Raw genomic sequence first — 13,370 nt, 5'->3', positions numbered from 1 at the left:
TACGATCAAATTCTTTATCTAAGCACAACTTTTATGCGTCTGCTCCTGTTTCCGGAAAAGGTGCTGTCCAAAACCAACTCGACGTCTATGATGTGTTTCCGGTTCGAAATCGCTTCCGCCGCATTCAACTAGCAAAAGCATAGCCTTTAAGATCAACATTTTAAATCCAGAGAGCGCCACGGTATGGAGAGCACAACGGCTCTGACGGTGGCGGCGTTTTACGGCCGTTTCAGACAACACGGTGAAACTTACGGCTAACATGAGCCATAGAGGAGGCTATGCATGAGCCAACGTTTGTAACGGCAGCAAGCCAACCAGCCAACTGCCGAACGCCAGTGCAGGCAGTGACTGTGATAACTGAGCTTCCAATAACGTTACCTTACTTATAGAGTACAGTAACTGACGTGCAGTGTAGTTACAACTGAAACACAGTCTTATTAGACCTTCTACCAAGTAATGCAGAAACGATTAGATTCCTAAAGTGTGATAATGAAGGGCTTTCTTGTTTTCGACACCTTAAACGACGTTGTTTTCAAGCAAATGGACCATGATCTTTTGAAACACATGATAGAGGTTTCCGCACGGAACGGCTTACTCACCGAGGGAGCTGCTGGGCATGTACGCGCATACAGTGAGAAAGTACCGTGTGAATTTGCAGTCTTATGATTCATCATAGCAAACGTCAGCCGTCGAGCCGCGAGCCAGGCAGTGTTAGCGGGCTCTTCAAATGTCATGCGAGTTGTTATTACAGTTTGTTATTACAGTTTGGCGTCACCTGCAGTAACGTGCATCTTTGGCTGCAAAAATGTTCTTGTGTCTGGTGTTTCTTGCCGTGGTAGTAACGTTGTTACGTTACTACTGCATCGTTTTGTTTAAGTCGTCAAATCTGCTTAAAATTCGTTTGTTTGGCTACATAATTTTTTACTTCGTCAGCCAATCTCCACAGTGTACTGAAATAAACTTTAAGCCGCGCAAAAAAAAAAAATAAAAAATAAATGAATGCATTTGGCCACTATTCACTAATAATTCAAAATTTTCCATGTTACGTGTGTATCTGTTCGGTTTGTGCTTCGTCTTTGTTGCACTAAAGGCTGTTACTGCCAGAGCTGCCCACTTTTATCTTCTAGAAGCTGTTCATGTCTCTCTCTCTCTCTTTTTTTGTCAGGTTGCTGGTCCAGAAGTGATTACCAACGACGTTCTTGTCCAGTTGTTCTCCCCACTGGTGACATCCCACCGAGTCATGAAAGAACGAATGCATAACGCATATAGTAGCATATACTGTAAAGACCAAACGCTGTGTATATTCACAGAGGTGAGTAACATTTGTTGAAGTGATATACCTATTCATAGCTTTTCTACGTGGAGGTTAGTTCTTGGTTGGGCCCGTGTACCGCACATTGGGTGCAGGTTAAAGAGCCTCAAGGGGTCGAAATTAATTCACTACGGCATGCCTCATAATCATATTATGGCTTTGGCACATGAAACCCCAGAATTAATTTTTTTTTTTGTAAGTTCTTGGTTGGGCATCTGCACTTTCTTGCTGTTTGCTTGGAAGTAATTTTGCTCACTTCTGAAATTTGACACATGTGCTGTTGTACCATTGCAATTTTGTAAGTCAGCCTGCATTCTAGATGCTTCTATTTTTCTCTGTTTGTGGGAGTTTATTATTTAGCAAGGCTTGTAGGGGGGACATATCACAAGCTGTCATGCCATTTTGGTGAGCAATTAAAGCACTGTTCTGAATATGGTGTTAGCAGCAATGCTGTTCCCACTACTAGTGATGGTGATATCTTGATAGTTTGCTGTGTTATCTCTTGCCTGAACTTGGCAGGCACCAAGCTGAACATTCTTTTCTCACTTATATGTATTTACTTGCAACCTAGTATGTCGTTAATGTGCCTCTCTCCCACACACTATTTGTTTCACCAAAATGTTAATTGTTGAAGACACTCCAGTAAATATACCCACATTATATTTTCAGGAACATATTATTTGTATCAACAGATCTCAGCAATTGTGTTAAAAACAACTGATCAGTTCTTGAACTGAAATTATTAACCCTAAAATAATTACTTTTTAGCGTGTATTGCCATTGCGAAGTGGACCCAATCAGTGCTCCTGGCATGTCTGCTTAGTGGGAATCGTAACCACCACCATATTTTTATTTATTTTACAATACTGCTAACCCCAGTGGTAGGGGTTCTTGCAGGGTGGTGCAGAGCATATAACAACAATCTGTTAGCAGACATCATGAATTCAGTCGGATATAAAGCAATACACCAGTCAATACCAACGTAATTTGTCCTCAAAATCTATAACTAAATGCATTGTTGTTCCACATAATTTTGTCTATATTGTGTAAGAGAAATTATCTAGGAAAATAACAACATGGAATAATGATGATGCAAAGTTTCGGGACCGATATGTTGAAGCTTGCATTAGTCTCAGGATACCCAAGTGGACATTCTTCGGGCACTGGCTGGCTTTAATTCCACGATTGCAACATGTTCTATAAATTACTAAAATCTTAAGCTGTAAAATTTAGAGTTCATTTATACATCATTAGACATTATATATGAGCTTTTGTATGCTTGTGTATTGTCTTAATTGAAAGCAGTATACACTGTAGATGTACACATATACACTGCAAGGCCACTCATATCAAACTCGTGCATTTCAAGTTGTTGCCTATGTTGAACAGTGAAAACACCCCCTCGAAAATCCCATATAAAATACAACGATTGTGGTCTTGTATTGAATTCTACTGGCTGGCATTGAATGTCCGATGGCATTATGCTTACATAAATTCCACTCTCCTTAAGCGGTTCGATTCTGCTGGCATTTTTTTTTTTTTTTTCTCAGAGCGGCTGCAGCCATCTTTTTGTAGCGATGCCTTTCCAAATACTGATGCCTTTTCGCGTTTGTGAGTGGTCAGAGCGACGCCACTCTGACCACTCACGAATGCCAGAAGGCGTTAGCTTCCGAAAAGGCATCACTACAAGATCGTGGCCCACATTTGCTTTTCATTGCAAGAGGCTTGATTAGAGGCCCTTGCCACTCCACAGCCAGTCTAGCAGGCCTTAAGACTGTTTTCAGTTGTGGCATGTAGGATGACCAGCTGCAGCACCTTTGCCAAAAAAATGGCCCATTTTCTGCCAGTTTCCTTCTGTCTGAATGACCCCTTTGTTGAGCTATGACCGACTGATGGATGGCATGAGAGCACTGTATGATTAGTCGAGTTAAGAGTTTTCACCAATACACATTGCGCGTGTATGTGGTACAAGTGGTGCATGTTGTGTGCATAAAAGGTTCTAAATGAATCTCTGAGTGCACTATGATAGAGTGTTGGTGTGACATGTGCTGCCAATATCTACAATATTAAAAGATGTTCTGTCGGGCTAGTTGGTCTGACATAGTGCTATTTTCTAGTGCAAGAATGGGACAACCACATAAACAAGACAAAATAGAGTGCTGACTATAAACGCATGTTTATTGTTCAATAAAAAATGAGTTGATAGTCAGTGCTCTGTCTTGTCTATGTGGTTGTGCTGTTCTTGCACTGCAAATAGCACTACAATAGTCACTTTGATATATACTTAAATTTATGTGCTGCTGGTTGGTTTTGCAGTATTATGACTGGACTATCCTGGGCATCAACTCTGAGAAAGAAGACTCTGAAGCAGTGTGTCGCAAGCGGCTCAAAGTTTTTCTTGCCCTTGTGCAGAGGCTATATGGCCCAGCTGTGCAGGAGTGAGTGTGGCGCTATCTCTTTTCCTACCGAGAGGACTACCGTGAGTTTAAAAACAGGAAAACAAATCTGGACTTTTCTTTCAGGCTAAAATTGCAGAGTACAAGTGGAAACAAAAGGTCACAACTGCTGGGCAGTGTGATGGAGACCTACTGTGCACTGAAGGAGCAGAACCAAGTCTTCTTGTTTGAGGTATAATTATTGTTCTTTTTATTGCATAGATTTATGCAGTTTAATGAGTTGGAGTATAATTTTTCGATGGGGGAAAAATGCAAGAATGCCCGTGTCTCAAGCATTGGGGGCATGTTAAAGATCCCCTCCCCTGGTGGTCAAAATTAATCCGGTGTCCCCCACTACAGCGTGACTCATAATCAAATCATCGTTTTGGCACATAAAACCCCTGAATTCAATTCAGTTGAGTATTATTCTGCAACTAATAGGTGGTGTCATGAATTTGAGAAGCTGATTTTGATTTGAGAAGTATTTATTACTAGTGCGAGGATTTCTGTTGTGGACAGCAAGACCAACGCTGCCTTTAAAATTTAAACCTTTGAATATTTTTAAGAAGGACCAGTTGGGTGCTAGAAAGTGGAAATGAAAAAAAAGTAGTGCTGGGGGGGGGGGCATAATATCACCGTAGTAGCAGTTGGGGAATGAGACCACTGTCATGTGGCTTTATTGCAGATTGTTTTGGTGACTGAACCACTGTGAGGTGCAGGCAACAAACACATTACTCGTTTCACCTATGACAACATGTATTTTATTTATTGGGTGATTAAAGTGACACTTGTTGCAGGAGGCCTCGTAGCGCCTCTGTAGTGATAAGTACTTCTGCATTCAGAATGTGTCGGGCTGTCTTGTGCTTCAGTGAATAGCCCTTAGGCAATCCATCTGCTACGATAGCCCGTGCTTTAATAGTTTAATGCAGAAACATCACCAGAAGAGCTTCTCATAAGACTCGCAGCATTTGTTTTGTCTAAGGTACTTCAATAAAGTAATTGAAAAGTTATTTTTGGAAAAAAATTTGAAAAGGAGCACAGTCTTCGAAAACACTAATTGAAAACACTTTCTTCTTGCATGGAAGAACCGCAAGCTGTCGCCGTTGCCAGATATTTTTATTTATGACAAATCTTGCGATTAAAAGGAGTTTATGAAGTACGTCTAAATGCGTGTCTAAACAAAACCTGCCAGCTGCACCTTTATTTGTGGGAAGCAGTGACCTGGTGTAGCTCAATCTTGATATAATTAATTATGTGATAGAACAAAGCAAAACTTAATTGTTTCTCACCAATATTTACATGTAATGAGTGTAGGATATAACGAAGATATTTTTGTTTTGGATGCGACTTCGTTATAACAAAGTTTAAGTGTATTCCTCTATTTCATTTTGCCCTTTGCAGGCCAACATATTAAGTACTATTACTTGAAGGCATAGCTAACTGCTTGGTGCACTTTGGCATCCCAGAGGTGATGGTGAAATGATGTACACAAGTCAAGTGTGCACATACTCTTGCTTTGAAAGATTGCCTGTTCTGAAGAACTGAGAAACCATATTTATGTACAGGCGCGGCCACTGCTAGTGGGAATGTCATCGCTCTGTGGAGTGCCTCACCACCGAGGCCTCATGAAGTCTTGCGGTGCAGGCGTAACAAAGCGATTGGCGAAAAAGCCCAGTGAGTAGTCTGCTATGGCAAGTAGTCTACCAAGACTTCACAAGGCACCGGTGATGGCGCTCCACAAAGCGATGCCACAGGCTCCTGTGCTCATTAATATCATTCTACACTATAGTAACACACAATAACAGCACCAAATAAATAAATTACCAAGCTTTTGCTTTGATAATGTTTTATCATCCAGTTGTATTGTTGACAATAATGCTAAATATTAATGTTCATGATCTGTCAGCACAACAACTAGAGAAAGACAGAAAGAAGAGACGGATCACAAGCGCCATCTGTCAACTGATGCTTTAATACAAACATGTGGCCAATACCCTATATGCAATGAGTATTGCAATCCAAGTTCCTGGCATTTTTGCCGATAGGCTATGTGGTGAAGTGGACATTAGCAGCAAAGAAATTTCAATAATTTTGCTAACAACTAAAATATGCTAATTAAATTCCAAGTTCTAATTGTGAAATTGAAGCTGAGGAGTGGTGAAGTCATGTATGCTAAGTAGAAATTCTATAACTAGCACCACTATTGAGATAATTGACCTTAAAGTGGGCTAGGAAATACGTGGGTATTCCAATGCCTCCAACAGTTTGGGACGATCATAACTAAATTGCTGAGGCATTTTTTAGCAGATTTTGGGGATGGATATCTTGAAAGCGGTGCTAGTTATAAGACAGTTTTCAAAGATAATTTTCTAAACAGCTAAAATATGCTAATTATCTTTTTAATTACCAACCTTAGCGCACATGTTGTAACTGTGAAACTGAAGACGTAGTGAGGTCATGTCTCCTTAGCAGAAGTCTTATAACTATACCTTGGTTTGGGTGAGTCGGTTCATCTTGACAGTTTTCATAAAAACGTGCTAAAGACGAAGATGAGTTTAACTACAGAGTTTACCCACAAGAATTTTACTATCTCGCTAGCATGTGCAAAGTTCCCCGAGTTTAACCTTCATACAGCCAACTATATGTATATACATATAACTAACTGAAGTCGACTGTATAAAGGTTAAACTAGGGGGGGAACGCTGCACATGCTAGCGAGATAGTGAAATTCTTTGGGTATAATGCACATAACCTTTCCTTATAATATGAAGGCTTCAGTGATCACGGCTCAGTTGCTCATCATGACTGGATAAAATAGTCCTGTCACAAAAAACGGGGGTACTCCCGCACATTCGGCAATGTGCAGTGAGATGGGAAGGGTTCGAAGCAGAGAGTGAACGCCTGTGCTCTTGCAATCTGATGTTCACACATTTGCATTGGCTTATGTATGTTTTACGCATTTTAATGGTAATTGATAGACAGTGCAATTTTTGCAGGTAACAAATTTTGGTACGTATGTCCTGATCATACCTTCGTCAGTCTTTTTACCAGTAGCGCTGTCACCATACAATGAATGTGTGTATGACCCTTTCTTGTCCCATTAGTTTCACTGTTTCGTGTCAAGTTAACTACAGTATCTGCTTCAGTGCATGTGGTGCAGTTGTCCCGGCCTGCTTTTACATGTTTTTCGTCTGATTTGTGCTTGTTGTCTTGTGAAATGCTCAGTGTAACTCAGTTGAGTCGGTACTACATCCTGTTGTTCATTTAATTTTTTTTTCCCTTGTTGCTGGCCTGTGTCCATGCTGCACCTTTTGGGATCTGCTGGCAGCAGATCCTTATTAGGCTAAATGTGTAGTTGATTCAAGTAGCTTTTATTATCAATATTCTCCCGACTTCAAAACCTCTCTCTCACCTTTTTTAGGCTCTTGAGCAAGTAGCAGTCAACAGTGACATCACATCATCATGCATGAAGTTATTGCAAGAAATGTTGGAAATATTCCAGCGCTGTGCTCATAAAGGAGAAATGCCATGCCACAGCTTCCTGCTTTTCAACTACAAACTTGTGTCATCGTTCTCAAGGTAGTTTTTGTGTTGCTTTTTGCTGTCCTTCTCTTTGACAAGATTGGTTGCGGTTTGGTGTATGTGTTCTAAAGGTGGGGGGGGGGGGGGGCTTACCAGTGAAGCAAAGCCTAAAGCTTCTTTGATTTTCCTTTTGCATGATCCTATTTTAGGCGAAACTCTACACGTCTTTCACATGGGGACATGCTGCTGCTTTTCCTGATTTTGCAAAGCTTGCACAAAGAAAACAATGGTACAGAGGTAAGTGGTGTGAGCAACTTTTGATTAATGATAGTGGTTGCATGGTTTTTCCTTTTACACGCAGGCTGTTCTTTTTTTGGTTGCTAGCCTTGAAACAGAATCATCTTGTGTAGTAAACATCTTGTATAGTAATCGCTTTGATTTCATTTGTTTGGCACAATATGCTAGTACTGTGCACCTGCTGCACAGAGAATGTCGAAAGAGTGAAAAACTTTGAAACAATATGCAAAATGGAGAAGGCAAAGCACTTGTATACAAATAATACAGGTAGTATCCTTGTAAAATTTAACTGCAGATCTTTACATTGGTTCAAGAAATACTGAATAATGCACTGCCAAGATTGCTAAACCATTTAATGCACTGCACCATGCATATGCACGGTGCAGTGAATTAAATGCAGTGCACAATATATTACTGCTATGCCTGCAATGTCTTGTTTTTGCCAACGCTGCAGAGGCATGCGCACTGAGCCAAATGATATGTCATACCAGAAACATTTGTAAGCCATATACTAAAGAACTGCGGTTATTGCGGTGTACCTGGTGAGCTGATGTGTTAAACTTCAGTGCGATACACCTAAGTGCCATCTAAATGTCAGCATAGCTTAGTAACCCAATATTCATAGCACAGCCATATTATGCGCTTCTTAGAGCCTACACTGGCTAAATGGTTCAATGTGTATGGCTGAATCATTGTACTGGTTAGTATGCAAATTAAAATTAAAAGCTAATTATTTGTGTGCATCTAGTTCTGTATACTGTGTAGTTCAGATGCAGAACAAAAACTTGGGCTTCATCCTTGTGTTATGTAGATTCTTCATTTCTTTGTGTGAATAAATGAAACAGAGAAGTCAGCCACCATTCTTGCCTCATGTGCACATTAAGCCTAGTATAAATATGGAGTTAGTTGCATTGTCATCATAGTGACTTCAATGGTCAGCTCCATCACTCGACTCTGGCAAGTGAAAAATGTGTAGGTGGTGTGTAGTGAAGCTGAACTGTGAAGCTGAAGCAACAAAAAGAAAAAAGCTTTTGTATGCAGACATGCTAGTTAGTGTCCACCAAGCTAGGTGGCAAGCAATACTTTGCAGCTAACTATTCTAACTAGTACTCTTTAGATGCCACACAACCTTACATCAGTATACTGTTGCAAGCAGAAATGTGTAAATTGTGGCAACATTGAATTAACTAAATTTGTTCCTGGTGTGGCTGTGCAGCCTGGTATTAGAACATGCACTGCATTGGTCAAATGCATATGCATGCGTAATGTGATTGATTTCAGGCTGCATGTCTAGACTGCAAAATTGTTTTTTCACAGCACCCACGGTCTTCAAAATTTTGCCCTCAATTGTACTTGCTTAGTCATTATATCAGCTGCATTCTGTTTTTTTATTGAAAATTCTTCTTTTGCAATTATGTATTAAGTCTTTTGCACTTAGAAGTGTTCCTTTTTGTGAATTACAGATTGCTTTTGTTGAAAAGTGGTGCTGTCTTTTTGTCCTCATTGTCAAATGCCTTACCACACACAGTGACCGATCCAGCATCTGCTGTTTCAACTTAAATGTTTTCTACATGCCTTCTCTGCATGCCCTACATCATCATCAAGATTATCTTTTGCATCAGCTTGTCAATTTTTACGAACACTTGTTGATACCCAACGTGCATCCCCATCACTCTTCTTAAATGGCACCGGTATGCATAAAAATGGTAGCAAAAACAAATTTTTAAAAATGTTAAAATGTTAGCATATAGGTTATACGCTATATTTAATCAGAATTATTGGAGCACATCAGAACATGTGCGCTGTTTCTACACCCAGGTTGGCCTATACCCACTTAATATACTTTCCTATGCTATAATAGGTGTAAAAAACGAAATTCCTTGACGTTTTTTTTTTTTTTTTTTAAACAGGATCATAGGCAAGAGGGGAATGAGAAGACTCGCAGCCTGCTGCTCTTCTTTGCTACTGCTCTTCACTCGTCTATACCATACATTGTTCACTCTGTAGTAATCACAAGCAGCATCCTGCTGGTTGTAATAAGCGAGGTATGAGATTTTTTTTTTTTTCTTACATCAAAACTTTTGCACTGAAAAGTGTAGCAAAAGTTGCAAAATGCTCTCGCTGCTGGCTGCTCAAATGCGCCTTAGCACGACGTAGCAACAGCTAATAGTATTTGGGACACCTTGTTTGAATTCACAGTGCAGAAAACAAAACAAAAGATGAGTGCTTGTTTCTGTTCCTTTTCCTTGTCATTTTTTTTACTTGTTACGCTGTGAAGTCCAATAAGATGGACCACAAGCTATTCCATTCCCAAGCCCTGCTGCCATACTTGAGGAACAGAGCTCTCGTTCCTTTTCGTTTATTTTTGGGGTGATCAGCTTGGAAAGTAAAGAAGTCACATTACTTACAGAAAGCAGGATTAGCTTGTCGCATTTGTCTTTGAATGTTGTCATTTTTAAAACTGTTGTTATTTAGAACAGCAGGTTTTTTTGCACTTCGTTTACAAGGAAATGTAGGGTTTACATTACTGTACTAACTCATCATAAAATGGTGGCATGTCTTCTTTGTGTGCCTGTCGACAGGTGAACAGCAAAGTGTTGTTAGCAGATAGCCTCTTCAGCCTGCTGAAGCATCTACACTCAATTCAGGAGAAGCCAGAAGATGGTCGTTGTCGTATGACGGTTGATGTTTTGGAGAGTGCAATCACACGTCTTTCTGACACTTGCCGAAGAGCCGAGGTTTGTAGATCTTTATTTTCTGCCTGCCACTTGAAAAGCACCCTTACGCAATTCAATGCAGATCCTTTAAGGGGAGAGACCTGCTCTTTGGAGACGAAAATTGGTCCAGATATCTTTTTACATGCCGTTGCTCCAGATTGGAGTAGAGCATTTGTTCTTGCTTGATTGGATCCCTGTATCATCCTTGATGGATTTAGACTTTATCATAATCACCTTAAACATGTGAAGTGTTTTTCCTTGTTTTTTCAAAACAGCATTTTCTGGTGGTGTCAAAGTTTTGGAGTGATGATATCTCTGGTTCTACTTACCCTATAGCAATATTTATTCTTTTTGTCAAAAAGGTAGACAAATAGAGATTGCAGTCGGCATACAGTCAACGACCGATTTTCCGGACAACCGATTTTTCAGACATGCCTGATAATTCCGACGCCTTCGTGGCACCGCCATGTACCCCTAGAGTCTTATAAAAACGTCTAAAATTTCGGACGCAAAAAACTTTCGCTGTTCGATTTTCCGCACTTTTTGCCATGACCGCAGGTCTGAAACGGCACTAATCATAGCCACCACCGCCGCCATTTTGATTGTATCGCCTCCTCGAGCTGGCACTCTCGCACGCAGATCTGCTGGCAGCCGTAGCCCACACCGCGGCAACGTTAGGCCTAGCTACTTCGACGCTCGCTACCAAGCTTTTTGCTGCTCGGTGCCATGTTTTTCATTAGAATAATTCGCCGCTGTTAGCAATGGCGCCGACTTCGCCTTTGTAATCCTCACTAATGTCTTGGAAGCTTGGAAAGCACGACACGTTGCATAATGCTGGTTCCCGAAAGTCAGCTTCGCCTCAATACAGCAGTGTTACGCAGTGAAGCATGCTAAGAATGGGAAGGGGCAATTGTCACGGGACACTGTATGTATTCCTTAATTATAGACGGTTTCATCCAGCGCCACCGCGCTCTGGCAACGCTGTGCGACGGCATCCGGCGCCCCTAGGAAACTTCCGGTAGCCGTTCCTTTTGCTCGTTTTTGCTGGTATTTGTTCGCTCGCGTGCTCGTCCTGCGCATATTCTGGGTTATTTTTCGGGTATATCGATATAAGTGCGACTTGTGGCATTCAGTTTGTTGCGTGATGGCGAGTAGCTCTTGGAGCATCGACTGTTTTCATTACGTTTACTCCTCAACGGTGTTTTTCAAATCTGGGAGCCTACCAAGAGCTCCCAGATTTGCTCTGCTCACTTCATCCAAGGTACATTACTACGTGGAGTAGCCGGACTGCTATAATGCTGAATAATAAAAGTGCTACTGCGCGATTGTTCTGGCCGTATGTCGTGTAACTCACGCGAGAGCAGCTCGACTCTCGCCCCGAGTTTGCCCGCTCGTCCAGTTCCTTGCCTCGGCGTGGATCGCCATGCTACGAACATGAGTTAAAATTATTTTTTAGCGGGTGCCATGCTGCCGCCGTTTTATTTTAATGTTTTTCGTATCTGGGGCACAAGTGCACTTCTGCAGCTTTACTACCTAGGTACATGTGCGCACTGGTTTATCATGTTTAACGTCCCAAAGTGACTCAGGCTATGATGGACGCTGCAGTGGAGGGCGCCGGATAATTTCGACCACCTGTGGTTCTTTAACGTGCACTGACATCGCACAGTACGCGGACCTCTAGCATTTCGTCTCGATCACAATGCGACAGCCGGGGCCCAAACGGCGTCTTTCGGGTCAGCAACCGGACACCGTAACCGCTGAGCCACCGCGGCGGCATGTGAGCATTCGTATCGGTATCGCAGAGCAGAATCGCAGAAAAGTTAGAGATTTCCGTGCATGCATGTAGGAAGTTTGGGCCACATTCTAAAAGCATTTACGAATTAATGGAGGCCAATCATGGATTGCAATCTCGTGCCCAACACTACAGGTTTCATTTTGTTATAAGTGTGATAAATTCGTGAGCATTTAAGTTAGTCCCATTTCAGTCGACCTAGGCTTCTTGCACTAAACGACTTTTGAGAATGTACAGTTATTTGTGAATGCATATTGAAAAGCAGAAACAAGGCATATGACGCAGAAAACATGTGCATGTATACATGCACAGCTTACCACTTCATCCTCCATCTTGCAGCAATAAAAGTGCCATTGCGAAATGCAAAAACGCCTGTGTGCTTGTGTTGTATGGCATGTTAAAGAACCCCAGGTGGTCAAAATTAATCCGGAACCCTCCAATACGGCGAGCCTCATAATCAGAACTGGTTTGGCACGTAAAACCCGAGAAAAAGAAAAAAGTGCCATTAAAGTTTTTCTAGTTTTCGGCAGTCCCATTACCTGCCTTGAAGACAACAGTCTGCGTTCATTGCATGTCCTCACTAAGATGCTCCGCTTGTTGCTCCGGGGTTGTAACTGAGGGAAGGTGTTTGGAGCCCGGTGAAAACGAAAATCGCACGACATCATCGTCCAGCGGATCTGGCAGCTCTCTGCCTCCAAACATCAGCTTTTGGCGATACCGATCTTTTGCTTCGGTGCTAAGCGTCTTAAAGTAGTCGCTCGTCATCTCGACAATATTCACGATGTAGAATCAGCTCATCACAGATTCCACCAAGCAGTGCAAACATCGACACGCCGGCCTCACGTCGCGCATGCCTTCAAACAACATAGCCGGAAGTGCTTCTAGCTCTCCTGCCGGAAGTTCCGATGGGGCAACCAATCAGCGACAAGCGAGGTTTGTTTGTAAACACTGAAATCGTCTATACACACTTGCACTCGCCATCAACTATCACAGTACGAGCTACGATACGCCTAATAAGTGTACTGGCAGGCCTTCAGAGCTATTTCGGACGTGTCTGTGGCGATCTGAGCCCTTGGGGCAGTAAAAGGCATGCATTCATTTTTTCAGACTGCCCAACTTTTCGGACGTTTTCGTGGCCCCTAGGGAGTCCGAAAAATCGAACATTGACTGTATAATATTTGCCCTGGATGTTACTACGGGGCATACTTTAATAAGTTTGACATGCTTTAACTTTGGTTCAAATAACTGTGGAGCATTTATTTTTGTAGCACTGCACAGGCCTGATTTTTGGCCCG

General features: G+C 41.8%; 1 protein-coding gene across 1 annotated transcript in view; it reads left to right on the top strand.

Annotated features, from left to right (window-relative positions):
• The first annotated feature begins 279 nt into the window (after positions 1-279).
• LOC119455923 (uncharacterized) overlaps positions 280-13,370 on the top strand; it is a 46,304-nt gene continuing 33,213 nt past the window's right edge. The window contains exons 1-8 of the mRNA XM_049660949.1: positions 280-618; positions 1,166-1,312; positions 3,629-3,750; positions 3,835-3,940; positions 7,169-7,326; positions 7,479-7,566; positions 9,477-9,611; positions 10,149-10,457. Coding sequence (XP_049516906.1) covers positions 490-618; positions 1,166-1,312; positions 3,629-3,750; positions 3,835-3,940; positions 7,169-7,326; positions 7,479-7,566; positions 9,477-9,611; positions 10,149-10,457 — 1,194 coding nt within the window. The 5' untranslated portion in view covers positions 280-489. The remainder of the gene's footprint in view (positions 619-1,165; positions 1,313-3,628; positions 3,751-3,834; positions 3,941-7,168; positions 7,327-7,478; positions 7,567-9,476; positions 9,612-10,148; positions 10,458-13,370) is intronic.

The sequence above is a fragment of the Dermacentor silvarum genome, chromosome 1, assembly GCF_013339745.2.
Source record: "Dermacentor silvarum isolate Dsil-2018 chromosome 1, BIME_Dsil_1.4, whole genome shotgun sequence".
Taxonomy (NCBI): domain Eukaryota; kingdom Metazoa; phylum Arthropoda; class Arachnida; order Ixodida; family Ixodidae; genus Dermacentor; species Dermacentor silvarum.
This window is presented reverse-complemented; position numbering and strand designations above follow the sequence as displayed.